We start from the raw sequence: 27,759 nt of genomic DNA, 5'->3' as shown, positions 1-27,759 counted from the left end.
TATACTGAAGGGTTTGGTGTTGTAGGTGTGCAAAATCATGTGTGTTCTCTGCTTCATACTAAGTACACAGGAGAAATCTCAAACTGTTTGTGTGTTACATTTTTGTATCTTCATTGTTAGTATTTCTCTCCTCCCCCACCCCTGAAGGTTGGATAATACCTTGGAGGAAATTATATTTAAACTAGTACCTGGACTACGCGAACGTAAGTTACTCTTTAGATTCTAAATTTCTGTGCTATAAGAAATAAGTATTTCTAATTAAAAAACATTCCCTGCTTGTTGCTATGGATTTTATACTCTTTTTTTGTTTAATTAGAAGAACTTGAGCGTGAATCTGAGTTTTGGAAGAAAAATAAACCTCAAGAAAATGGACAAGGTAACTTTCTATGTCTGTGTCTGACAGAAATTCAGGCTTTGGTTGCTGTCTTCAAAGTTATAGTTACACCCAATAGAACTCATGTACCCCTTTAGATTTTAGCTAAATTCATGTAAATTTGAAGACATTACAGTTGAGAGTAATTGTAAAGAGGGAATTGAACTTTGGAATGAGAAAAGAAAAATAAAGAGAAAACTGAATAGGTAATTATAACCGAATAGTATATATAGGCAATAATATCTGAAGAGAAAAAGTAATCTCACATTAAGAAGTCTTAGCTTGCAACTAAAGAGAGTTCTTGTTATAAATTATAAGTTCATTTTATTAGGAGACAGAAGTGACTTGTGTCTGAAATCTAGATCAGGGGATTTTGCTATGCTCTGATACTCAGAATGAAGTTTCTCATAGACAAAGCTTAGATGACATCAACTTACCTATTCAAGACATTTTTAAAAATAGTTTTATGTGCTTATTGGTATTTTGCCATCACCTATGTCAAGTGTCTAAATTCCTCCTTTGGGTGCCAGGTAATTTTTAATAATTTAGCCAACATAAATGACTAAGAAAGGAATTTATGTACATTATCCACACAAAGGGGTATCTGAAATTGTATCTTTTTTATTTTCACTTTTTAAAAATTATTTTCACTCAAAATGTCCAAAGTCTAATGAGATCTTTAAGTACATGTATGTGTTCTTACAAACTCATACCACCCTTGGTTTTCTTGTAAGATCACAGAATTGCCAATAAACATCAAGATGGATGAGAAAATACTGTAAAGTGGATATTGTGGCTTTATGAGTTAGATTTAACTAGACTGTTTCCTAAGTGGAGAGGGAAGATTGAGAATAGTTTTGATGACTAAAATAAGGCAGCAGTCTAGCTGCCTTATTTGCCCATTGTGTTACTGTGTATTAAAAATAGCATGAATGTTATTCATGGGCAAAGAAGCTACAATGACTTAACTGGAAGGCTTGTTTTAATTAAGTGTACATTACAATTAGACAGCAGTGTTGTAAAATATAGAAAATAGAAAGTTAATTAAATGTTTCAGTTTTTAATATAACATATTCAAGAGTCCAGAAACACAGGAATAGTCCTCAAAAATTATATGTAGGTTTAGTCTATTAGTTCTTTTTGTGTGTTGTTGTTTTGTATCATAGATTGACTTATGAAAGACTATAACCAGGTTTGTGTATTTTAGCTTCCTTTTCTCATTGCTTCCCCCTTCTAAAAGACTTTTGGCATTTTTGTCTTTAGTTTAAGTAGAGAATTTGGATCTTTCTTTTTTTTAATTTAATTTAATTTAATTTGTGAACATACTGTACAGAGGGGTTACAATTACATGGGCAAGATAATGCATACATTTCTTACCAAGCATTGCAGCCTCCTCCTTTGTTTACCCTTCACCTCCCTTCCTAGCCTCCCCCCTCCCCCCCCACCCAATCCTCCTCCCTCCCCCCCCCCCGCTCCCCCCCACCGACATTGTAAAGCTCCTTTTTGACGTGACAATTTGTACTTCTCATTGTTGCAACAGGTCCACCTGAATCCTTAAATGACTTGTTTTTCCCCATCTCCTCCATTGGAGCTGGGAGCTGGGGATGTGGGTAAAGGCTGCTTGTTTATGAGTTCTCTGGGAATATGGAGAGGAAAGGAGAGAGCATATAGAAAAAAGAGCCTGTCTCACCTCTCTGAGGGTTTTCACTGGAGGGAGGGTCTCTGCAGTGTCATACTCGCCTAGCTCTAATCAGTCTCATTTTTTCACCAACTGATTTTATGCATATTTAATAATTTGAAATTTTAAAATATAGACAGAATATTTTATAATTTAAACAATGAGTACTTGATTTGAAATTTGAAAACAAAAATTATATTATTACATTTGAAAGTATCTTTACTGGCTGCTTTCTAAGTAATCAGTAATCTGTAATTGCAATAATTTTTGTGACCAAAATATAGTTAATTCAGGATCATTCCTTTGGATGTCCCAATAAGCCTAGAAATCTTAAGCTGTGTTGTTTTTGATCGATGTTTTTCAGAAATATTTCCATTGCTGAGTTAAAGTAGTAGTTAAAAATACTAAACTACTCAGTTATTCTTAAAACTATTAAGAAGTGTTCTCAAAGTTTTTAATAGTTTGATAAGTAATGTATTTTGCTTAACTTTAAACTTTGAGTTGTGTCTTCATTTTGTTTAAATTGTAAAGATGATACTTCAAAACTCGACAAACCAAAAGCAGATGAGGAAGGTGATGAAAATCAGGATGATAAAGACTACCATAGAAGTGACCCACAGATTGCTATCTGTCTAGATTGTTTACGAAATAATGGACAATCGGGGGACAATGTAGTAAAGGTGAGTATTTTTTAATATACCAGTTTACTAGTAAACCCTTGTTAATTTATTGAAGAATTTTCTAATTCTTTTTTTAAAAAAAACTTATTAACAAATCTAATAGAATGTCATTCTTGGCATTTGTTTGGTTTCCTCCTGCCTCAACTCCAAACCATCCTTGTCCAATCCTACCATCTAGTGGCTCATATGGAATATCACAGCTGTAGTTCTTTCATACTCTTGCTGTGAGTTTACATGCATTGTTTCTTCCTTTTCTCAGCTCATGTAATGTCATGTCAGGCAATGATTAACCTAACCCTTTTATTCATTATCTTTAAATATTGTCTTTCATTGTTTTACTTTTGTTTTCAATTCAGTAAACATCATGGCTAATATATTTATGAATAATATAATTAATTGATTTAAAAGTAGAATTGTGCAAAGTATTGTGAATGTTCAGATTCCTTAAAGGCTCTCTATTAGTTTTTATAGTATCTCCATTTCTGATCCTGTTAACTTCTCTCTGATTATTGAACCATTTTTTCTATGAATTGTATTCTTTTTTATATTATTATTATTTTAATGATGATGTACACATGGGTTACAGTTATGTAAGTCAGAGAACGAGTATATTTCTTTTTGAACAGTGTCACCTCTTCCCTCATTTTCTCATACTTTTCCCCCCAGATCCCTCTTCCCCACAAGTTGTAAATATCATTTTCAGTGTAGTGTCTAGTAAGTATCACTGTTACACTTGTCACACCATTTCTGTAGTCCCCTTACCCTCCCCCAAACAGATAAACATATACAAGACAAAATTACAGAAATAAAAAAACAGTGCCAAACAAGAAAAAAAGCAAAATAACACAAAACCTCATTTCCATTTCTTGTAGTTCATTTTGATAAATATCATTTTATATGATCATATGCCCAAAGCTATTGAAACTTTGTGATCCTTTCCTAAGAATATCCTCCTTGGTCTCACTGTGTGAATGTCTAGAGTCTTGTATAACTTACCATGTCCACTTATATTTTTTATCTTTTATCATCCAGTGTGTTTACTTGCAGATTTATAGGCACATTTTAGTTACTACAAATAAGGGAAGCCATGCTCCTTATGTTTTTGGGGGGGTCTAGCTTACTTCAGTTAATATAATTTTTCCAAGTCTTTTCATTTCTTACAAATGGGAAAATATCATTTGTTCTAATAGAAGCATAGAATTCTTGTGTGTGTGTGTGTGTGTGTGTGTGTGTGTGTGTGTGTGTGTGTGTGTGTGTGTGTTACATTTTCTTGAACCATCTATGTACTGAGGGGCATCTGGGTTCCCTATCTTGACTATGGTAAACAATGCTGCAATTTACATGGTTGTATTGGTGGCTTTATTATGGCCTGGTTTGTGGTCATTTGAGTAAATGTCCAGAAGTGAAATTGTTGAGTCATGGGGAAGCTCTATGTTTAATCTTTTTCTGTGTTTAGTCTTTTGTGAGACCTCCATACTGCTTTCCACAGTAGTTGAACAAGTTTACATTCCCACCAACAGTGTACTAGTGTTTTCTCTTTTGGCTACATCCCCACCAGCCCTTTTCTTAAAGGCTCTTTAAAACACACTACTCCCACCTACTGATTTTCTTTGGTGTTTACTACTTTAATAGTGGTTTTCTACCTATTAGGAAATGAAAACAAAATACTTTTTCATCAGATTAAGTCCTTTCAGTATCTTCCAACAAAGAATATATGTGAGCATGGTAATTCACTGAATGTTTATCCCTTATGTAAATATCAAACTATAATGATGTAGTTAGAGAAAAAAAGTAAAAAGCCATCATTCAAAGACCCCCCCTTACAGCCGGGCACCGGTGGCTCATGCCTGCAATTCTAGCTACTCAGGTGTCTAAGATATGAGGTTCACAGTTCAAAGCCATCCTGGGTAGGAAAGTAACATGAGACTCTTTATTTCCAATAAACCACCAGAAAACCAGAAGTGGCGCGGTGGCACAAGTGGTGGGGGGCTGGTCTTGAGCTGAAAAGCTGAGGAATAGCACCCAGGCCTAGAGTTCAGGCCCCACGACTGACCAAACCAAACCAAACAAAAACAAAGATCCTTTACACATATCAGCAAAAAATAATAATATAGTAAGATAATTGATTTGTTTAAGGGTGTTGGTTGGACAAGACATGTAATAAAGTCTTGTACCCAACTTTAAAGAACTGAGCATTACCAACTCATCTGTTGCTTTTTGTTTTGGTATGCTATCTCTCCCTTTTCATAAATGTTTTACTCAGATTTGGTGTTAACTGTTTGTCCCTGCTGTTCACCTTTGTGGTCATCCTCTAATACACAGACTGTTATGGAATAAAAGCTAAATCAATAAAAAGGCTGAAGATCTTTTAATAAATAAACATGAAATTTATTTCTCTGTATGATTTTTAGTACAAAAGTTAAGTACTGAATTAATTGGTTTCTTTCTTTATTTTTGAAATGTCTTACTATGTAGCTCAGGTTGCCTTCATACTTGCAGTCTTCTTACCTCAGTCTCCTATATGCTGGGATAAACAGGCAAACGCTCTCAGGCTGAGCTTTATAAGCTGCTGGAGCAGGAAGAAAATAGATAGGAAAGCCTAGGATAGTTAGGATATGTGACAGATAAGAGAGAAAAATGGATTTGTACATTCAGCCCATTGTTTTCATGCAGTCTTACATGTCTCCTTCACATTTGAAATGGTAGAGTGTATCTTTGCTCTAGATGTAATATTTTATGGGGGGCATGAACTTGCTAGGAAGGCACTCTACTTGAAGCCACCCTCCAGCCTGATTTGCTTTGCTATTTTTTGTGATAAAATGTTATGAACCATTTTACTCTGGCTGGAACCACAATCCTCCTGAGTTTAATCTCCCATGTAGCTGGAAGAGCAGGTGCAGACTACTCTGCCCTATTGGTTGAGAGGGGAACTCATGACCTTTTTGCCTGGACTAACCTTGTACTATGATCCTTTGATCTTTACCTCCTGAGTAGCTAGGATTAGGACCAGGCCCAGCTTTTTAGGTGTGTGTGTGTGTGTGTGTGTGTGTGTGTGTGTGTGTGTGTGTGTGTGTGTGTGTGTGTGTGTGTGTGAATTACAAGTGCAAGCAAGTGTCCAGCTAGAAGTAATTTTAAACCTATTTTCTTTTAATTCACCATTTGAATTGTGACGAAGTATCTGGATTTGTTTCTGTTAGTTTTTGTGAAGAAATACAATTTCCTAGGAAATAAACATTAACTTGTTCTACTTTTGACTTCCTATTCTTAAGAACAATAAGATGTTCCAGAGGTTAGGTTAGTTTGCTAAATTTAAGATTCTGTTGGAGTTTTTGTTTTATTTCAGATTGTTGAATGTAATTTTGTTTCACACGTTGGTACAACAACATGTGAAATAAGAGATAACATCAATATCTTGCATTTTGTCTCATTTTGTCTCATTCTGGATTAACTCTTGTATTTTAGTACAGTAATGTCCAAACTTGAAGAGTAAATTAGTACCTCTCTTCTCAATTGACACATCAGGACACACAGAACTTTGTTTTCTTATAGAGGAGGAAGTGCTGCTTCAGCCCAGTCCAGGAGCCTTATTTTCTTCTACATAAAGTCCACACTGCATAATTTTTGGTTGCTGAGGCTTGTTGCAGATTAACTGGCCCCTCTCTATTGGACCCTTAGGGCTCATCTGAGTTCTGCTTCAAATCATTTCTCTTGCCAGATTATTCAATAGTTACAGCATCATGTTTTAGAAAATGTCCATTACAGAGGTGACAATATGTAACAACATTTATGCATTTTGTCTACTTTCTTTTGTTATTCCTAAACTCATGTATGTTTTATGACAGTGTCTTAGAGAAAGGCACATTTTCAAGATTTTTCTAAGGTACATGATGGTGCGTCTTGAAAAATGTCATTGATTTTTTCCAGTAATTAGGGACATTTTCACTTATAAGTACTAAAAAGCTGTAAGTTGATGCTTACATTATGAAAATACTTGAACTGATAGTGAAAATAATACCTAAGGTTTAATTAAAACTAAGTTCTTTTATTTTTATTTTAATTAGGGTCTAATGAAGAAATTTATTCGATGTTCTACACGTGTAACTGTGGGAACTATTAAAAAGTTTCTAAGTTTAAAACTAAAACTTCCAAGTTCTTATGAGGTAAGTTAAATAATATCTACATACATGGTCATTTTGATAATTATGATTTGAAGTAAAATTGTAACAAGAAGTAAAAACTGAGGATATAGTCAATGTTTGTAAACTGATTATTTTCATGTTAAAATTGTAATTTTAAGGTGATACTTACATAATACGAACTTCTTAATATAGCCTATGAAAGTCAGGATGCTAATGCACTTGGTGTTATAAAATTAAAGGAAATATTTGAAGAACTTAATAGTATTCCTAAAACAAATATCCTAGTTAGATTCTCTTCGTTTTAATGCCAACATACTTTAGAGTATATCACTTTTTATCAGACTTTTTATATCAATTACTAATTTTGTAACTTAATCTTATTAGCATGTGAAAGTTTTTATTAGCATGTGAAAGGTTTTATTGTGATATATTTACATATACATAAAATTATTACCATTGGGGGGGGGGGTCATGGGCTTGAACTCAGGGCTGGGGCACTGTCTCTGAGCTTTTTCTCAAGGCTACAGCTATACCACTTTGAGCCACAGCTCCACTTCAGGTTTTTGAGTGGCTAGTTGGAGTCTCATGGACTTTTCTGTCCAGGCTGGCTTCAAATCATGATCCTCAGCTCAGCCTCCTGAATAGCTAGGATTACAGGCATGAGCCATTAACACCTGGCTAATTATTACCAATTCTGTATAGAATTCTTCAAAATGTAAAACAGTTTTCATAGGTGTTCATATTCATTCCATGTGTGCAAAAAGTTTGTTGGTTGGTCCTATGTAAAGCCTTTTTCATCTACACAAATACAGTTGTCCATTTTATCTATAGAAGAAGCAAATTGCTCTAATATAGATCACAGCAGAAACATTTCAGAAAATGTTTATGATCTTAGTGAAGAAACTAGTGACATAGTGATGAAATATGGCTGTCATTTCTCACCTGCCCAGATGACAAACTTAGAACTTGTATTAGCTTCCACTTCCTCCCCCTTGGTTTTAATAGTAGCATCTGAAATAGCAAAAACAAGATCTGGTTTTGTGTACAAAGAAAGATATCAAATGAAGCATAGTTCTTCTGGTATATCTGCAATGACATTAATGACTATGAATGTCAAGAATAGACATCATAAGAGAAATAGTATTTGAACAAAGGCATTGGCAGAGAAGAAGCCTATGTGTAAGGAAACATCTCTATTTTGAACTTAACATTTCTCTCAGATAACTAATTAGTCTGGTTTAAAATTTTTGTTATGATTTGTGCCTACAAATTTAAAAAGATTCCAGAGACATCACAGATTTTTATATTAGAAAAAAAACGTGAAAAATAGCACAGCTTAATGTAAGTAAAAAAGTAAGAACCCTTGCTTCTTTGCTTGTGAATTTATAGATAAGAAAAAGAAAAAGAAGTTATTCACTGCTTTTAAGAGTTATTAAAACAATTTTGAAATTCATATGCAGCATAAATCATCAGAAGATCAATAATTTCATATATCTGATACAATTAGGATGCTATTCATTTTAGACTTAAAAGTTCAAAACTGTAATTCTGTCAGCCAGATCCAGAATAACTTAAAACTTATTTTTTTTTCCTTCTCCACACTTCAAATGAAATTTTGCCAGTTACTTTGAATAACTGGAGTACTGCAATATTGTTTTATTTATGGGAATTTATGATAAACATTTGCTAAATATGCTTTGTCAAATTAGTGAACTGTAAACAAAGTGTCTGTAGCCTTCTTAAAGATTTGTTTGGTACTCATAACTGAGAGCAAAGTGGCATTTTATAAGTACAACGTTTTTGAGGTTCTATACAAGGTGGGAAGAGGGTCCTCTAAGTATTGTGTAAGCAAGCTAGGGAGACCACTTAGTCTAGAATATACAGACCTGTACATTCTGCTAAATGTCTGCTAGTAACTACTGAACGTTTTTATGTGTCTGTCTCAAAGGCTGCATAAACCACCATATCCTTACTCATTATCCTCTTTGGACTCAAACTAATGAGAAAAATTCCATCTTGGGAAGTCAAAAAAATTCTAGCAAATAAATTCAGAAGCCAAAAGAACTGTGAGGAACTGTGAGCTTACTATAGTCTACTAATTAAGTAAGGGGCAGTCCCAGCCATAATTCATGGCTAAAATTTGAAGGCTATCCTAAGACGTGAACTTTGATACTGCACTTATAAGTTAGGTAGATGAACTTTAAGTGTGTATGGGAAAATAATGCTTCATGTTACTTAAACCTAAATTGTTAATCTGGGAAAAAGAAACATATTTCCAATATTACTTACAATAATGTACTAATGTCGTACTATTTGGATTTTTAAAATTTTTAAAAATGCATGATACCAGTAAATTCAAAATTACTTATGTTAATATAACTATTCTTTTTAAAGTTGGATGTGCTGTGCAATGGTGAAATTATGGGAAAGGATCATACTATGGAATTCATCTATATGACAAGATGGCGACTGAGAGGAGAAAACGTAAATTGCCTTTTTACTTATATTATTTGAATAGAATTATATATGTGCCACTTATGTATGCTAATTATATATGTATATATGTATATGTGTGTATACATATATATATATATATATATATAAAACAACTATTAAAAGCAAAGTAAAAATAACATAAAGTGAACATGCTTAAAAGAAGAAACTGCTTCCCTGGTTTCTCCCAGTACCCTGAAAATTGGTCCAAGTACAATTGGTCCAGTAAGTATGGTTTTGTTTTGTGAAGGTAAATTTGAAGTATATCAAAATATGTTCAGGATTCTGCTAACATCAAGGCAGAGAAGATGACACATCTCTTTAATGCCCTATAACTAATAAAAACTTAAAAGACTATGGAATGGCAGGTGTGTGTTGGGGGGGGTGGTGCAGGGACACTTAAGTTCTATTCTGGTTAATACCACAAATGGTTTGTAGGAGAATTCTTATTTGGGGCTGTGACATTGAACACAGATGAGATAGAGGTCAGGATCATCTTTTTTTCAGGTACCTCTTTTACATCGAAAAGTTTAAAATGTAAAATTAGGCTGAAGGGTAAGTGAACTTACAGGAGTTTCTGACGCAGATTTGGTTTATTCCTTTAGGTCCTAGCAATGTGGAAGAAATTATTCAAAGGAGAAAAGCTATTTTAAAAGAGAATTTTTTGTACTTTAAACTATATCTGTAATCAGGATAATTCTAAGTTTGCTTATACTTGACTTAGGTACATGAGATGTTAGAGAAATTTGAGGCACAGGTATTGTATGATTTACATATACCAGGAGTAAGGAATACTGTAGGAATGTTGCTAAAATTTTTCCTCGTGATCTGAGTGCATGAATAAATCTTACTGATGATTGGTTAGAAAGTCAAACTAGAGAACTTTCAAGTTTACTTTATTAGACCTTAGGATGCTGTTGTTCTTATGGTACAATGGGTCATAGCTTAAACTCTAAATTTTGTTTTTGGCTTCTATTTCTTATCTTCACTGTTACATATCCATACATTTTATACTCTAATTTGATGATCCTGTTTAGTAAACTTTTTTAGTACATCTTGGAAAGGTACATTGAAATATCACACAAAATTAAGAAATATTACCTCCCATAACAATAGATAGTGTAGAATATAGATAAAATGAGGGCTGCCTTGTTTAATAGTTCAAAAACATACTTACATTGAATGTTAACATTTGTAGGACTATTACAAAATAAACCACAAAACTTTTATGTTACTCTGGTAAAATATTTGATTACTTTTCAGAAGAAATGTCCTGATTTATGTAATAATAATAATAATAAGGCACCTAACACTTCAGTTTTTTCTCCCTGTATGATTCTCCTGTGGGTAAAGACTTTCTTGTGAGGCTGAATGCTTTATCCCCTAGCAAGACCAGGAAGGAAGTTGTGTTCTAGTATCTGTCACCAACTAGTTGAATGTTCTAAAGATCTCATCAAATCATTTTTTAGGGTTTTGTTTTGTTTTGCTTTTATATAATTGTCAGCCGGCTGCTGGTGGCTCATGCCTGTGATTCTAGCTACTCAGGAGACAGATCTGAGGATTGCAGTTCAAAACTAGCCAGAATAATCTGGAAGTGGAGCTGTTGCTCCAGTAGTGGAGTATTAGCCTTGATCAAAAAGAAGCTCAGGGACAGCACCCAGGCCCTGAGTTCAAGCCTCAGGACCAGCAAAAAAATATATGTGTGTATGTAATTATATCTATGTATATTAAATATACATAGATATTTGTCTTTGTATTTGGTAAATATGTCTTATTTTATTTTTACTAAGGGTTGTATATGTATTACTCTCATTTAATATTTACAATCAAAATATTTCAGGTACAAATTGCAGAGAGTGAACTTGGTGTCCTTGGGAGAATGGATATTTCAATATTACACATCTGATTAACATTGTAGTGAATGTAATTTTAGCTTTCTTTGATAGCATTTCAATATACTTTGCTGGAAATCACTATGAATAGGTTTGCCTAAATTTCAAGAGATAAAAATAGTCATCTCTGTGACCTCTGTCAGGACTCACCTGTCCTTCTCAAGATCCCTGCTGAAAAATTACCCACACTGTGTTATTTTACTGTCAAAGCAATGAAACACTAATTTATAGAATTTTTCTATCAATAGAATATCAGCTAACTCATCTGTTACTGTGATTGCTTTTCTGATCACATATTTATGAATAATTTCAATTCTGTTTCTTGGGGGGAGATACTTTATTAGTTAAAAAACTAGCTCAGTAATTATAAGATCATTATAAATCTTATGCTTTATCATCCAAGTAGAAACTGTACTAAGAAAAATTACTAGCTCTTACACTGAATCTGTTTTTGGATGTCAACTTCCACTCCTCATTGGTCCAGTCTTCCAAGTCCCAGAAGTGTTGAGATTGGTTGCTCCAGGCTGGGGCGTGGCTCAAGTGACATAGCACCTGCCTAACAAACCCAAGATCCTGAGTACTACCAGAGGTGGGAGAGGGGAGACCAAGAGAAGAGAGGAAGAGGGATAGGGGAAGGAGAAGAGAGGGTCCAGATACTATAATCACAATCTTAACACTCTGGTCCCAGCCACCCTGAAGTCTCCTTTTGGGTCCATCCTTCCTTACCAGCTCTCCATTCTCTGTTCTACAGTCAGAAGACATGTTACTACTCTGCCCCAATCTCAGTAGAGTTCACTATCACTTAGCTAAAAACTGAAGTCCTGCCAGCTAGAAGGCTGAAACCTGGAGTATCAGCCTGGGCAGAAAGGCTTGAAGATTCCATCTCTCCAATTAACCAGTAAAATGCTGTACTAGCAGAATGGCTCAATTGGTAGAGCACCAGCTGTGAGCAAAGAGGGAAGTGAAAGCATAAGGCCTGGTATCATACATATAACATTGCACAGATAGTGTTTTCCCTCTCTCCATCTCCCTCCTCTTTCTCTCTTGCCATGTCCTCCTCCTCTCTCCCTCCCTCCCTCTCTCTCCTCTTTTTTCTCCTCTCTCCTCTTTCTCCCTTCTCTCTCCTACTCTCTCCCTTTCTCCCCTCTTTCTCCCTCTCTTTCCCCTCTCTTTCTTCTCTCTCCCTTCCTTCCCTCTCTTTTCTCCTCTCTCCTCTTCTCCTCTCCCTTGGCTTATGTTCTCCAGCAACAGTGGTCTTTGGGCTTTCTCAAGTATGCCTTGCTTGCACTGCCTTCCCTGAGTTATTCATCCAGCCAGCTTGCTGTGCCCCTTCACTTAAGTAATTGTGCTTCTCAAGAAGGTCTCTGATGTCCCTTCCTACCAGCATCCTTAATTCCTTTCCATGTCTCTTTGTTTCCCACAGTGTGTTGTACTATATGACACATTATGCCTCTGAGTTATATGTTTATTATGTGTCCCCCAACTAAAATTTTCACTTGTTCACTCTTGAATCTCTAGCAGCTAGAGCCTGCCCAGAATAAATGTGTACTATATTTCAAAAGTAGATTTAAGCCAGGTACTGATGGCTCTTGCCTGTAATCCTGCTACTCAGGAGGTTGAGATCTGAGGGTTGTGTTTCAAAGCCAGCCCAGGCAAGAAAGTCCATGAGACTCTTATCTCCAGTTACCCTCAGAAATCCAGAAGTAGTGCTGTGGCCCAAAGTAGTAGGGTGCTAGCCTTGAGCAGAAGAGCTCAGGGGCAGCACCCAGGCCTGGTATTCAAATCCCACAATCGACAAAAAAAAAAAAAGTAGATTTAGTGGAAATTTTCTGTTTGAAAGTACTACATAATTACACAAAACATAGCCTAAAGACAATTTCCTTCATTTGAATCTCAGTTTTTTCATTACTTCTGTTAATCTTCTTTTGAATTCTGGCTCAGGTTCTAGTAAGTACAGATTATTATGTTGCATGAGACTGACAGAGGCTTTAACATGGACAAATGCAGCAGTAGTAGTAAAGCAATCTTATTTCTTAGGTACGTAACTGCTAGCGTATTTGTGTGATCTCATCTTTTCCCACCCCTGCCATCAAGTAACTAGAATGTTGTCTACCTATAGGCATTGCTGACTAACTCTGCCTGGGCTTTGGTTGGCTAGTTTCCTAAATTTATGATCATGTCTATTACTTTGTTTTTCCTCTAGTACTTTTTATCTTAAACATTTTAACCCACCTGAGATTGATTTCTTTTCACGTATATTCATAGCAATAACTCTTAATTTGTCCTAGTGACTTTTTAATCAGAAATACAATTTATTGAATTGTTCCATACTTTACCTTCAAGGTTTTGAGATGTCATCATTATCTATAAATGTCATATATACATATATGTGTATATGCATATACACATATGTATGTCTCTGGACATTTTATTTTATTATTTTGAGCAGGGATTACTCTGAACTAGCATTATATATTATAGCATTTATGAAAATTGTCCATTTTAACATGTGAAAATTAACATGTCTTATGAAGAAAATATTTGTGCCTTTTCAGTTGAGTCATCATGTGTATTATGTATTATTAATTAGTATTGCTATCAGCGTCTATTAGTATTAGTGCCTATTCGGAAAAAACTCACTATAATTATTAACTGGGCATTTTCACTCATTCTCCTAGATTCATCTTTGGCTGTTTGAGTTTGGTTGGTTTATTGTTATTATTGTTTTTCATTTGTGGCTTTTTCTTTTTTGAGACAAGGTCTCACTATGCATCGCAGGCTAGCCTTGAACTCAACAATCCTTACACCCAAGCCTCCCTGGATGAATCAACACGTCTACTTTCAGATGTGTTTTTTAATGGGATTGTGATTGTGTTGCAATATAAGTCTACGTTGCTTTGGCTTGGAATTGACATTTTTGCAGTTTTTCGTATTATTCAGTTCTGTGCACTGTCTCCTCTCCTGTTCTACACTGTCTTCAGCTATGACTGAGTAAACCTGCAGTTTTCTCTCCTCATTGTTTTGGGTACCACCACTACCCTATGGGTCTTTTGCCTCAGACAAGGCTGCTCCATGTTTAGATCTTTCCTTTTCCTATTTGAGAATCCCCCGGGGAATTAGTTTTGCTCCCAGTTCTCCAGTAATGAAGCATCTGTCCTGTACCATCTAGCTTCTGTGTCACTGTTTTCTTTTATCCTAGGGTAGTTCCACTGTGGGTTTAGCAGCTTTTCTATGGACTCCCTGCCCTATCTGGACCCACTCTATCATGATACAACTCTGAAAAATCTTTTCTTTAGGAATCAAAACAGGGAGATATTTTTAGTTCATAACTATTGCCATTTCAATATTCTTAAGCTCGAGGTTGTTACTGACTTATTGCTTATTAGTAGGAGAGAGAGAAAAATAACTAATATAGCATTTCTCACCACAGGCTGGTGGTTCAAGCCTGTAATCCTGGCTACTCAGGAGGCTGAGATCTGAGGATCAAGGTTGGAAGCCAGACTACGCAGGAAAATGTGTGAAATGCTCATCTCCAATTAACCACCAGAAAATCAGAAGTGGATTTGTGGCTGAAAGTGATAAAGCACTAGCCTTGAGCAAAAAAGCTTAGGGACAGCGCCAGGCCCTAAATTCAAGCCCATGACCAAACCAAAAAAAAAAAAAAAAAGTATTTTTCAAACTTTAATGCAAATATAAGTCATTTGAGAATTCTGGTAAAGTAAAATTCTGACTCAGTAGGTCTGGATAAGCCCATCAGTCTGCATTTCTAGCAAATTCCCCAGGATCTTTGGGCATCCTTTGAATAACAGAGTTTTAGGAAGCATGGTGGGTCACTACTGACTTCCTCTGACTTGTGCAGCTACATAATTAGAGTGTGGGATTACAAAAAAATCAGATCCCACTTTGGTACGGATTCTTGATAAGGGAGATTAGCAGAAAATAAAGAAAGGTTGGGAAGGAAGGATAGAAGGAAGGAAGGACTGTCTCTTTTCTTCTTAACTCTGTATTCCTATTGCATGTTTTTTGCAGCTTTATAGTTAGGCAAACTCTGATGGGCCAGAGATGGGGGACTCTTCCAAGAGAGTGGAAAAGGTCACTAAAGATCGCTGTTGAGCATGCCTTACAGCATGTGGATGAGCACTGGACACAAAAATCAAGGGCTAACATCTAGGCAAAAAATTGTTGAAGTATTTTCGAGAAAAGGAAAATGTCGTATGCTATTTCAGCATATATCTTTTAAACTCTAGTAACTTAGAAATTTCCTGGTTAATTTACAGCTCACTTTTTTAATGCATTTAATTTTTCATTGTTGTTTTTTCCAGTTTGAAGATCATGAAAATTTTTAAAAATATAAATGTAACATTTTGTAGTCCATTATAATTAAATCAACACAAGTGCAGTATATTTTAAAAAATCAGAATTAGGGTTAATTCTTTAAATGTGAGGTAGTTTAATTATTAAAAGGCAGTGAATTTGCAAATGAAACTTCCTAGTATGTTTAACATAGTAGTTTTAACTCATTGACTTACTTAGAAAATGTTCATGGAATGGCTACCATGTGCTAGTTCTGGGCCTTAATAAAATTACATGAATATGGAATAGATTCCAGGAACTTACAATGTAATTCTATTATAATTAATATGGAGACTAAGAATTGAATCTGAGCACTATCCCTCATAGGATGAGTGAACTTGATGCTCACCCATAGCTCTGATCTTGAACAGTACTCTTTCATGGGTCATTTGGGGAAACCTAGGAGAGACTGATATCAAGAAGGGATAGGAGAAAGAAGGGTCCCCATGTACTAATAGGTGAGGATTTCCCAAGAAGTGATATTTGACAAAGAAATGGAAAGACCAAGCCACTCTTTTGGTATTTGCAGAGCATTAAATAAACCCATAGATAGATGCTAAAATTAGTTCAACCCATCTATTTTTTCAAAAACATAAAACAAACAAGCCCTGCCATTTTCTCAAAGTGTTATTTAAAATTAATCATGTTAACTCTTATGTTTGACATTGAACTATTTTAAATAATCAGTTTTAAATATGTGTCCAGTTGTGGATGCCTCTTATCTGATGAGTTCGTCTCCTCCGCAGTTTCGGTGTCTGAACTGCTCAGCTTCGCAAGTCTGCTCTCAGGATGGCCCTTTGTATCAGGTAAGAGGCACTCACGACGGTACATATGCCCGTCCCCATGCCTGCAGTGACTGCTCTCTCCCCAAACTTGAGCTCCTCAGGCATGTCACTTGGTAAAACTAATGTCAGTTTTATTTATTTTTCAAAATTTAAATACTCATAAGTTTCCCATTATTTTGATTATCCTGAATTGACTCGTTAATTGTACTGAACTAAAAAAATGAAATTATATGTAATAAATCCATTACTTATGCGTCAGGAACTTATAGTAATTACTAAGTTCAGTCCCAGAGAAATCTCTGAGCCATATTGGATTAGGTTATCTTCTTTGTGTAAATACTTTTCAAGTGAGTCACTCCTCTGTCAGAGTCAGATGAAATGCTAGATTAGTTAGCTCTAAGTAGCAGCAGGAGATATAAGCCCTAAGTGACTTGTGCCTCTTAAAAATAAAATGACAATGAGCTATTTAGTGATATACCAGGAAAATCTGAATATGTGTCTAAGGAAAGTTTTATCTAATAAAAATGCATTATTATTTGGAAAGATGAGGCTAAAAACAGTATAGTAAGGATCATTGTTTGGTACAGAGATGATCTATACACAACCTAATCTCTGCAGGCTATACACATACAGTATAAATCATTTGATGAATAACTAGACAGTCACCAAGTTTCTCAGTAAGCTTCTTTTTGAATGGTCTGGTTTTATTTGTTTTGCATGGTCCCTGAATGATGTTATAAATACACAAATGACTTTTGGCAGAAAATAAGATTCCTACCCCTGCTATCCCTTGTTCCTCTTATTCCAGAAATTAAAATAGTCCTTGTCCTATTTTCTTGTAGCCAATAAGAAATTGTGAAACAGTTTAATTAGTAAGTAAACTTCAGTGTTGTGATTTGGAGATTGGAAAAAAATTTAATCTGTTTTAGAATTAAAAGAGTACTTCAATTAATCAAAAAATTACCATTTTATCTAAAATTTCTTTCAATATTTTGGTCATTTGAGAATGTATCGTTAAAATGACAGCCTTTTGGTATATAATATTTAAGTCTTAGTTTCTTTGAAATGGAGTAAGCTAATATAAGAACTACAAAAGCAAAGAAAAAAATCATTTAGGAAAGTGTATTATCCTTTTTGCATTACACGGATAAGGGCAAAGGGTAAGCAGTAATTTAGTAGAGCTAGTGACATTCATAAAATTTGAAGCAAATACATACTTCAACTGTAAGCTTCATGCCTGGTTTGTGGATGGTGAATCATACTGACAAACCCATGCATAGGTGGGTAGTGGAATAAAAATGTTCTTAAACTCTGATCCTAAATTTTAAAGAACTAGATTAAAGAACTAGATTTAAAGAACTTACCCTGATTTCCTTTTTTTGTTTTCAACAATTTTTATGGATAATAGTCTTGTAAGAAAATTGACTTAGCATTCTTCCAAATTTATTTCACAAAGACAATTTAAGTATGATAGCAAAAACTAAGGGATTCTCAATTAGAAAACTAGTGCTAAATTTCATTATGGATGTAATGCAAGATGGTTAATAATACGCTAACATACTAAAAGAATAACAAGGGTTGGAGGTATTGCTCGGATAGAGAGCACCAGCCAGTAAGCAAAAGCAAACATCAGATAGCAAGTTCAAGTTCTATTATCAGACAACAAGTAATGATAATAACAAACCAAGACCTAGTACAGTTTTTATCAGAAATGCTAGAACAGCTTGATTTTGTGCAAAGATAGTGGTAGTTCGGTAGACAGGCAGACACAGGCCCATGTTTTATTTACACACAGTGAAAACCAACAGTAGATATTGAAAAGGCACTTGATAAAACTCAATGTTAAGTACTGATTTTTCTCTATCAGCTTCTTATTTTGAAGTTTTTTGGATCAACAACAACAAATGATTGAAACAGTTATTTCAAGAAATATTTTTGACTGGAGTATTTAACATTTCACTACATTTTCTCTTCCTCTTGCCATTTCCTTCTTTTATTATGTTCTTTATATGCATCTGGATTGGGGGTTTTTTTGTGGAACAATTTAAAAATAAATCACATACCAGGAAAACTGACCAGTAGTTATTTTAGCATGTATTTCCTAAGAACAAAGGCCTACTTGTGTGTATGCAAAATTCTACTTCACACATAAGAAATTTAAAGAGTATATTGAACAGGATAGCAATGTTAGTTCTCCTCACGATTAAATTATGAAGTTAAATGTAAATCCAAACACACTTTTACCAGATTCTTGTTTGACCTGAAAAAAGTCATTCTAAAGATCATCAGGAAAGACATTTTTAAAGTGATTGATAAGTAGACACAAGCACCACCAGATACTAAACTGTGTTATTATAGTTAGAAATCAGGTTCTAACTTACATGTAGAAATATGAGGATAAAGAATAGCTCAGTAGATATACGAGGATAAAGAATAGTCCAGTGATACCTCTAATAGGAATACCTCTAATGTACATATGAATCTGTAAAGATAGTATTTCACATTAATGGAGAAAAAAATTCATTTAACAAGTACTGGTCCACCTTTCTAGTACAAGGATATAGAAGTAAAAATGAGCACAAGTCTTTTATCTTGTGGAACTTACACTCTGGCTGTAGCAGACAAAAATCAGGCAAGTAAATTTTAATGTTGGAAGAAAATATAAAGTAGACAAATAGTTTGTAAGGTAACCAAAGGAAGCCTCCCTGTTGGATATATGGTGTGTTTTGGTCACAAGGAAGTGAGAGATGTAGCTATGTTAATATGTGGTGTAGGGCACTTAAGAAAACAACTCTGCAGAGGCGCTCAGCTGTAGGTTTTTCTGATTGTTGGAGAATGGCAAGGAGGCCAGGGATGGAAGACAACATAAAAAAAAATTTTTAAAAAGGCAATTCTGAGCTTGTTTTCATGAATTGTACCAAAACTGTGGCAACCAATGCCTCATTTAAGTATAAGTTTCTGTTCGTTTAAAGTAGTATATATTAAAAGTGAAATCATAACAGCAAGAAAATATAGTTGAGGAACTGATTTTGTAGTGGGCATGGTCTTTCACTTTTAGTTTAGTGTAAAAGAAAAGACTGAATTACTGGTTCATATTGATAGGCACCAAGTAAGAATCTCATAAGTAGATATTTACAGCATATGTTAGATTGATGTTGTTAATACATGAGGAATTTGTTTAAATCTATAAGACAAGCCTAACTTTGCACAGAAAAAATGAACAGCATGTGACCAAGTAAGTTAACCCTCCTCCCCATTAAAAGTGGAATGCAATTGGCTAATAAGCATATATAAATGATGAATGTCTTTAGAAATCAAAAATGAAAAAAATAAAATACCATTTTCTCTATTAAGTTGCCAAATTAAGAGGAGTGTGATAATAGTACTTATTATTGACAAGGCACTAGAGTAGCAGGCACTCATACAAAAAAAAATTCTTGAAGACCAGTGCAGCAGTGTTTATTTAAAAACCTCTATAAATGTGTCTGTTGCTTGAACTAGTAGTTCCTCTTGATCTTTGGGCCAAAATCAACTTATGAAAAATAGAATAAATTCAAATAGACTGCAAAAAGAGATAGTCAACTTATGGTTCGTTTAACAGTGTAATATGCAGCCATTAAAAACCTTTTATGTGAACTTTAAAACATAATATATGTATGTAACCTATTTACATTCTATTGCTTAAAAATTGCATTATCTATTATAAATAATTTACCTGCAAAAAATAATACATTAAATGGTATAGAAATACAAGTGTGGAATTTCAAGTGGACTACTTATTTGCCAAGGACTATGGTTGTTAGCATGATTCCAGTTTTTTTTTTAATTTGTTTAAATAAAAGGGCTAGAAGGACCTGGATGTCAGGGTACATGCCTATGGTTCAACTGTTCTGAAGGTGGTTAGGGGCCTGCCTGGACAAAGTTAGTATGAAACTCTAAAGAACAAACTAGAAGCAAAAGTCTATCACTAAAGATACCTGTAATATTTCCTAAAATTGTTATATTTGAAAATCTCTTGGTTTTTATTACACAATGAGATTTTTTAGGACTAAGAAACTCTATGAAATGTAGGTCCATTCAGTACAATCACTTAACACAGAGATAGTAATATGCGTATTCCACCATAGTAAATGTTGTTCATTTACTTCAGAAAGCAACTAAAAAGCAAATAGAACTTGAAGTATATCTTAAGAGGTTTTAGTATTCTGCCACATTTCAGTAAAATTAAACCTAACCCATAGAACAAACACAGATTGTTTCTTGGAAGAAAAAAAAAAATCAAATTATCTTACTCAAAAACTGAGAAAATTCCAGCCAATGACAGCCAAGTCATTTGACTTCTTTCTTTCATGTGTAATGGGAGGTAGATATTTCCATGTATATGATTTATATTTTCTAACACAAGTTATACCTGTGGGTTGGAGAGAGCTGGAATGGTTAATGGTGAAGTTATATTAAGTTATAGCTGCTAGTGGTCTGAGATAAATGAGCTTCAGAAACACACAGAGAGTATTATAAAATGCAGAATTTTTTGTATGTACCTTTCTTCCACATAATCTGATTCTGCAGGAGCAGAATAAAATTAATAAAATTAAAACCAGAATAATTTAAGATAATGGAGACCACGAGAGAAAGACTTTTTTTTCTGTACCCCTTAAAAAGCTAGTAGTGGCACCTTCCTTCAGTTGGCAGAGCTCAACCTGGGATGTGATTATTCCTACCCTCCAGTCCTGTCCTGAGCTGAAACATTGAGTTGTAAATTCAGTATGCAAATTCAAGATTTTAGAATCTCAGTGTGACCCTTTTAACTACATGAAAGAATTGGAAATTCACCCTACTAAATTTCTGTGTTCACCTACACTAAGATAAAGATGTATTAGTCAGGGGCTATCTGAGTCCATTTTTACTTGTTTGTTTTGCTGGTCTGGGGGCCTAAATTCGGGGCCTGGTCACTGTCCCTGAGCTTTTGTACTCAAGGCTAGTGCTCTACCACTTGAGCCATAGCTCTACTCCTGGTTTTTGGGTAGTTAATTGAAGATGAGTCTCACAGACTTTCCTGCCTGGGCTGGCTTTGAACCACTCCTCAGCCTCCTGAGTAGTTAGGATTACAGGCATGGGCCACTGGCGCCTGCCTGAGCCCATTTTTAATGAGCCAGATTTTTATATGGTCATTTCATGTATTTGACCTACTCTTTGACAACATCCTTGGCCTGAATGATTTTGCCATAATCCTTAAACACTTCACAACTACAACACTTCATAGTCTTTTCTCTCAACTATTTCTGCACAGATCTACCCAAGCCCTTAATTTCTTCTTGTCATCAAACTTTATTAGGTAATTTGGAACTCAGAAAAAGGCCTCTACAAACTTGATATATGTAGACTCATGACAGTTCCACGTATGAACATAAAGATGATCTTGGGCCTGCACCAGTGGTTCATACCTATAATCCAAGCTCCTCAGGAGATTTAGATCAGGAGGATCACAAGTTTGAAGCCAACCCAAACAGAAAAGTCCATTGATACTTTATGTCCAAAATAACAAGGAAAAAAGCTGGGCTGGAGACCTGGCTCAAGTGGCAGAACACCAACCAACACTAAACTTGAGCTCAGAACCAGGGAAGGAGCGGATGATCTTGGTGCTCGTCCATGGCTCTAGCAGTTTTGTGAATTCCAAGTGCTAGGAGAGAGAGAGCATGGATTGGTCTTCAGCTCCTCTCGTAAAGCAGTATTTGTACTTATTTTACCTCCAGAAGTAATGCCTTGCTCTGTTATGGTGGTGGATCACTATGCAGTGAGCAAAGCCAAATCTTGAACACACTGGAGCTTTCAAGCAACTCAGTGACATCAGGGGAAGAGATCAGCCTTTTTTTGGGGGGGGAGGGGGTCCGGTCGTCGGGCCTGAACTCTGGGCCTTGGGCGCTGTCCCTCAACTCTTCAGCTCAAGGCTAGCGCTCTACCACTTGAGCCACAGCGCCACTTCCAGCTTTTTTTTTTTTTTTTTTTTTTTGCTTATGTGGTGCTGAGGAATCGAACCTAGGGCCTCATGCGTGCAAGGCAAGTGCTCTACCACTGAGCCACCTTCCCAGCCCTTAGCCTTTTTCTTAATACCAGAAAAGCTCCTTGAAACTGATTTTAAAACGGGAACCTGCAGCTTTAAGCAAAGGAAAATGATGGCTTCTCCAGACTCTTTCTGACTGATACCTGGTTTGCATAGGAAAGGGAAAACAAAGGTCAAAATAAATGCACAGGTGGCATGACATAGACCTTCTAGGAAATTGTTTCCTCTTAGGTTCTTTATAGTAGCCATGTGCCTGGTACCTTTTAATTATACTGTGTAAGAGATCTCAGTATTTAATGGCATCAACTGTCTATTGAAAGGAGGCAAGGACCTAAACATTTCATGTAACAGTTACTTGTATTCTAATTCTTTAAAAGACCATTGAAATAAATTTTAGTGCTAAAAAGAATTGTAAGCATGGTAGCTTGTGCAGACTCCAGTTTCACAGATTCAAAAATGGGTCTCTTGTGAATGTGTCAGTAGTTCTCACCAGCCCTGGAGAATCCAGCAAGCCATATCCTTGTTAAACCTGAAAGGAGTGCACATAGCCTTTCTCTAAGGAATACCTTGGTCACATACTCTGTAGGCATTTGAACTTTGATCTCTATTGTATATTAGTGAAGACTTGACTGATTCAAGAAAAGTAATGGCAATCAGAAGAAATAATGTTAAAAGTGATACCTTTACATTTTAAATGACACCTTACTATCGAAATCACTACCAGTACCTGGGAATATAATAAATTAGAACCTCAAACTCTAAAAAGAATATTTAAAAGGTATTACCTTTTGTATGTAAATCATATTGCTTTTATGTTAACATAGTCTGTTCACTATTTTTATTTTATAGTCATACCCTATGGTATTGCAGTATCGACCAAGAATTGATTTCGGTTAGACCAAGGGGCCTAGATTTGACTGAAATGAATCCTGCACTATTTGTTTACTCGTCGACAGATTGCACAGTGAAAAAACGGTGTGTGGACTGGAGGGACACAATCAGATTTTTGGCATGCAAATAAGGCCATTGTCTATCTCTGTAAGTTGTCAGTTGCATTCATGTTTCTATTAAATGCAAACCAAGTGCCATTCTGCTACTGAACCATCTGTGTAAGGTATTTGTGTTGTCTCACAGTGTGCCAGTCATGACTGAAATCAGACAGATGTGCAGCCATGATTCAGCCTTCTGAATATTTTGCTTTGACCGTTCCAAGATTGTTCTAATGTTTAATTACACTAGTAAAATGGCTCAGTCTTTGTGGTGTTGCAATTTTCACATACTTAACTATTTTATTAATTCTTGTTTAAATAGAGTACTGTACAGGAACCTACTAATTATACCTGGAAATTATTTTGTATGGGAATACATTAAGAAAAGTGGTTTCTAAGCCACTACCCTATTCTTGGAAGCTTTTCATGTAAAAAAGTAGTTTATTCTTGAGTGTACAAGTCCCTTTGTGAAGAATCCCAATTATTCCTGAGATCACATCATTATTGTACACATTCTAAGCTTCTCTGTGTGTAGTCTACCAATTGCACAAGGAAGGCCCGTTAGCCCTCCAGGTAGAAAATGGGGTGTGACTTCTTATACACTTGAAGATAGATTCACAACCATTTGAATTGTTGGCAGCTGATTACATTGTAGGTAAGGTTAATCTTTCATAATGCCTTATGACAAGTGGGTGCGTCGCCATGCACCTCACTGTAAGCCTGTTTTATAGGTGTGTCGTTACACTGTTGCTGTCGTTTAATGAATATCTTGTTTTTAAGTTGGCCTTAGATGTGTGTCCTTGTGGCATCCAGAAGGTGATATATGAGGGTTTTCAAATATTAGGATTTTTAGAGCAGATAACATTAGCTATTTTGTGGATTTCAAAAGTCTCAACGCAGTTGTAGATTAAACTTGTTACCTATCACATTTCCAAACCAGATGCATAAAATAGAATAATTTGCAGCATAGTAGATGAATATGCTAGCCAAAATTAATGGTTTGGTGGTACTTTATTTTAGATACTGTAGTAATCAGGGGAAAGTGGGATTGTTGTTTTATATATGGCTTCATTAAATGTCAGAGCTATGATAATGTCCTTGATTTTGCTAAGTCTTTCATTCATTTTGAAATTAGTCTGCAAGCCAAAGTATGGTTATTTTCAATTACATGAAAAACTTCATTATAAACCTCTTAAAATGTGCAGTTGTTTTCAAAGACCTCTTTGAAAATTGCTCTATCCATTTTTTGAAACAAGTTAACCTCTGAAACTTAGAAAAGAGTCTTGGAAATGAGAAATGAAAACTATTTGCTTTAGAAATCTGACATGAGCGCAGTGACACTGCATACCTGGCTATAGGCTATGTTCTAGAATAAAATGTATCACAGAGTAATGCCTTCTGATATCAAGATGCTTCATAGAAATAAAACATTGTAAAACATACACATGCAGCTCAATTTTGATGTATTTTGTAATATAAAATGCTGAAAGTTTGGAAGTATCTTTTCTGAATTGAACAATTCAGAAAAATTTGAAGTTTTCTGTTCTGATGTCTGTGAAGGTTATGGCAGTACTTCTGAAACTCACTTTGCTAAACTGTGTGTTCTTGAAAGGGTTCACAAACAAAATTGAAAAGGCAAATTTTAACTCTTTAAAACTGAATTCTTTGCTTTAAAATTTTATTTTGCTGTGAAACCTAGTTCCTAGATATTCCTAAGAATTTTAAGTTATTATCATTTGTCACTATCATATAAAATCGTGTTTTACATATGGAAGTTAATTTTAATTGAACTGCAAACGAGCTAAGTACATTCTGAAAACTGAGAGTATGTTTTAGGTACCTGGCTCCCTTGCCAATACCTTGCCAAAGCCTGTGGACATAAATGAGTTTTGCATCTAAGATCATTTGAAATTTAGTCTGTTTGCCCAATCACATGTAACTCCACTATTTTCCAAGGGAATATATAGGAAAGAATTCTGGAATTAAGAAGAGTTTATATAATTTACTTCATTTAATGTTAATAACATGTTATTGAAGTGCAATGGAATATGTGCCAAAATACATTAAAAGCTGACAAATAAAGGTATCAGTCATCATTTGGGAAAAGGTACACAATTTGTGACTGTTACAAACAATGTGGTATTGCTACAAGAAGCATAGACTCTTTATCCTGACCTCTTATGTCAACTATGAGTTTCTCAGAATGGGACTGCTTGTCTGCATTCATACACTAAATTCCCAATTAGTTATCCCTTACATCAGGTTATAGAATTTATAAGAAGCTAGTATAGAAGAAATGTACAGACGCCTTTTATGGTTAGCTTTTTAAATATAGAATGCTAAAAAAATTCTTTTTATAAATAACCTATAATTATCTAAAGCTGTAAAATCAGAAATAAGCCTAAATTAAGCTATTCTTTCATCTGTTGTTTCTTAAGAAATAAACTAAAAGAACTTTGCTTTCATAAAAGATTTTATTCGTTTTAAAAATCAAATATCAAAGGGTGAAGAACATCACCTTGACAGTAAAAAATTTAAAAATAAATAAATAAAAAGGTGAAGAAATCTTGGATATAAGAATGCCTATGATTTTTACATATCACCTTAAACTGAAGTAATCACACTAATTAATAGGGAAATCATAACAAGGCCCTTTCTTAAGCGGCAAGAGGAAATTAAAGATTTACTGATGAGGTAATGTTCAGTATGGGATTTGGGTAATTTGGGTATTGTCTCTGAACTATTATTAAATATTATTTCTTTATTCATTGAACATCTGTCCCACAGGAATGTGCCACATTTTATCAGTGTAATGAGTTTGATCAACTATATTATACACTCAAATGTTACCTAAATTTAAACTGATTCTTTGAAAAAAATGTATGTTGTATAATATTGTGAAAGTGTTTAGCTTTATTGGATAATTTAAAAGAAGTGCCTCATTGCAAAGTGCATTTCTATTGTAGACTTACTACACAAATTTTGAGTTATCTGCACCTATCTCTTATGAATAGTTTCATATCTAAATAAGCACTTGCAAGTTAGAGTGATCTTTTTAAAAGATTTTCATAAGAATATAGATAATCACCAAAGACATTTTACTGTAAGTTAATAACCATGTTGGAAAGACAGTTTTAACAGTTTAGTGGTTGTGAATTTTTAGATGACAACTTAATGTTAGTATAGTTAGGCAATAACCTTAATTATTTGCTAAAATATCACCAAAGAAAGACTTTGAAGTAAATCTTCTTGGTGAGGTTTTCCTTGCAGTACCCAGAACACACTTCTTCTCAAAAATGTTCGCTGTTTCTACACTATCTGATAATTCTTAGGAATTCCTCAAATATGAGAGAGAGACACACAACAAATAAATGAAACAAGCAAATGAAAAATTGGAGAAATACATATTTTTAAACAAAATTGAAATTGAGATTTTAATTTTTTTTGAGGGGGGTCCGGTCGTGGGGCCTGAACTCTGGGCCTAGGCGCTGTCCCTCAGCTCTTCAGCTCAAGACTAGCGCTCTACCACTTGAGCCACAGCACCATTTCTGGCTTTTTTCTTTTTGCTTATGTGGTGCTGAGGAATAGAACCTTGGGCCTCGGGCATGCAAGGCAAGCGTTCTACCACTGAGCCACCTTCCCAGCCCCGAGATTTTAATTTTTAAGAAGTGTTTTTATTGTGTGGCGGCAGTACAAAATAAATTTTAATTGTTTAGCTCCTGGGCTCTTAATAACATGCGACATTTTATTGCAGAGAGACTTTGACGAAAGTGCTGACGTGCTTCTTCCTTGTGTAGAACATAGTACATTTTACTGGATTTACATAAGTGCTTTTTCTATATTCCAAAGCAAAATTGTCATAAGGATTTTTGTTCTTAAGAAACGACTCTGACTTGTTTCTTTTTAATGACTTTATTGTTATTAGAATTATTTAGCCATATAGCAAAAAAAACATTTGACAAAATGGATCACAAAACAAGATCAGGAGAGATGTCCTGTTACATCAGCCCTCTGTGGGAGTCCATGCTGTGGGGTTTAACCATCCCTAGGATTAAACCTTTGTCACAAAGTCTTCTCTGACAGGTCACTGGGTAAGCCTCCTCATGCAGGAGAGAAATGGCTGCACACTGTATTGCATGCCCAGGTCAAGCAAGTGCTCTGTCACTGGCTACATCCTCAACCCATTATTCTGGTCTGTCATAAGGAGTTTTCTAGGAAACAAAACTTCGTTAGCAATGAGATGCTGGCTGGTGGTAGGAATTTCAAAACTGAGTGAGTTTTGCCAAAACTTATATAGATTTGAAACACAAAATATC

At 35.0% G+C, this 27,759-nt stretch overlaps 1 protein-coding gene across 5 annotated transcripts in view; it reads left to right on the top strand.

Annotated features, from left to right (window-relative positions):
• The window catches only part of Pcgf5 (polycomb group ring finger 5), a 95,997-nt gene extending 70,117 nt beyond the window's left edge, over positions 1-25,880 (top strand). For 4 of the 5 annotated variants that reach the window (XM_042689352.1, XM_042689351.1, XM_042689350.1 and 1 more), the window contains 7 exons: positions 148-203; positions 317-376; positions 2,583-2,731; positions 6,793-6,891; positions 9,265-9,354; positions 16,355-16,414; positions 23,304-25,880. In XM_042689352.1, coding sequence (XP_042545286.1) covers positions 148-203; positions 317-376; positions 2,583-2,731; positions 6,793-6,891; positions 9,265-9,354; positions 16,355-16,414; positions 23,304-23,351 — 562 coding nt within the window. In that variant the 3' untranslated portion in view covers positions 23,352-25,880. The remainder of the gene's footprint in view (positions 1-147; positions 204-316; positions 377-2,582; positions 2,732-6,792; positions 6,892-9,264; positions 9,355-16,354; positions 16,415-23,303) is intronic. The other variant, XM_042689353.1, reaches the window with a different exon arrangement.
• The last annotated feature ends 1,879 nt before the right edge of the window (positions 25,881-27,759 follow it).

The sequence above is a fragment of the Dipodomys spectabilis genome, unplaced genomic scaffold (assembly GCF_019054845.1).
Source record: "Dipodomys spectabilis isolate Male_0828 unplaced genomic scaffold, ASM1905484v1 ptg000125l, whole genome shotgun sequence".
Taxonomy (NCBI): Eukaryota; Metazoa; Chordata; class Mammalia; order Rodentia; family Heteromyidae; genus Dipodomys; species Dipodomys spectabilis.
Note: the sequence above shows the minus strand (reverse complement) of the source record. Positions and strands in the feature narration are given on the sequence as shown.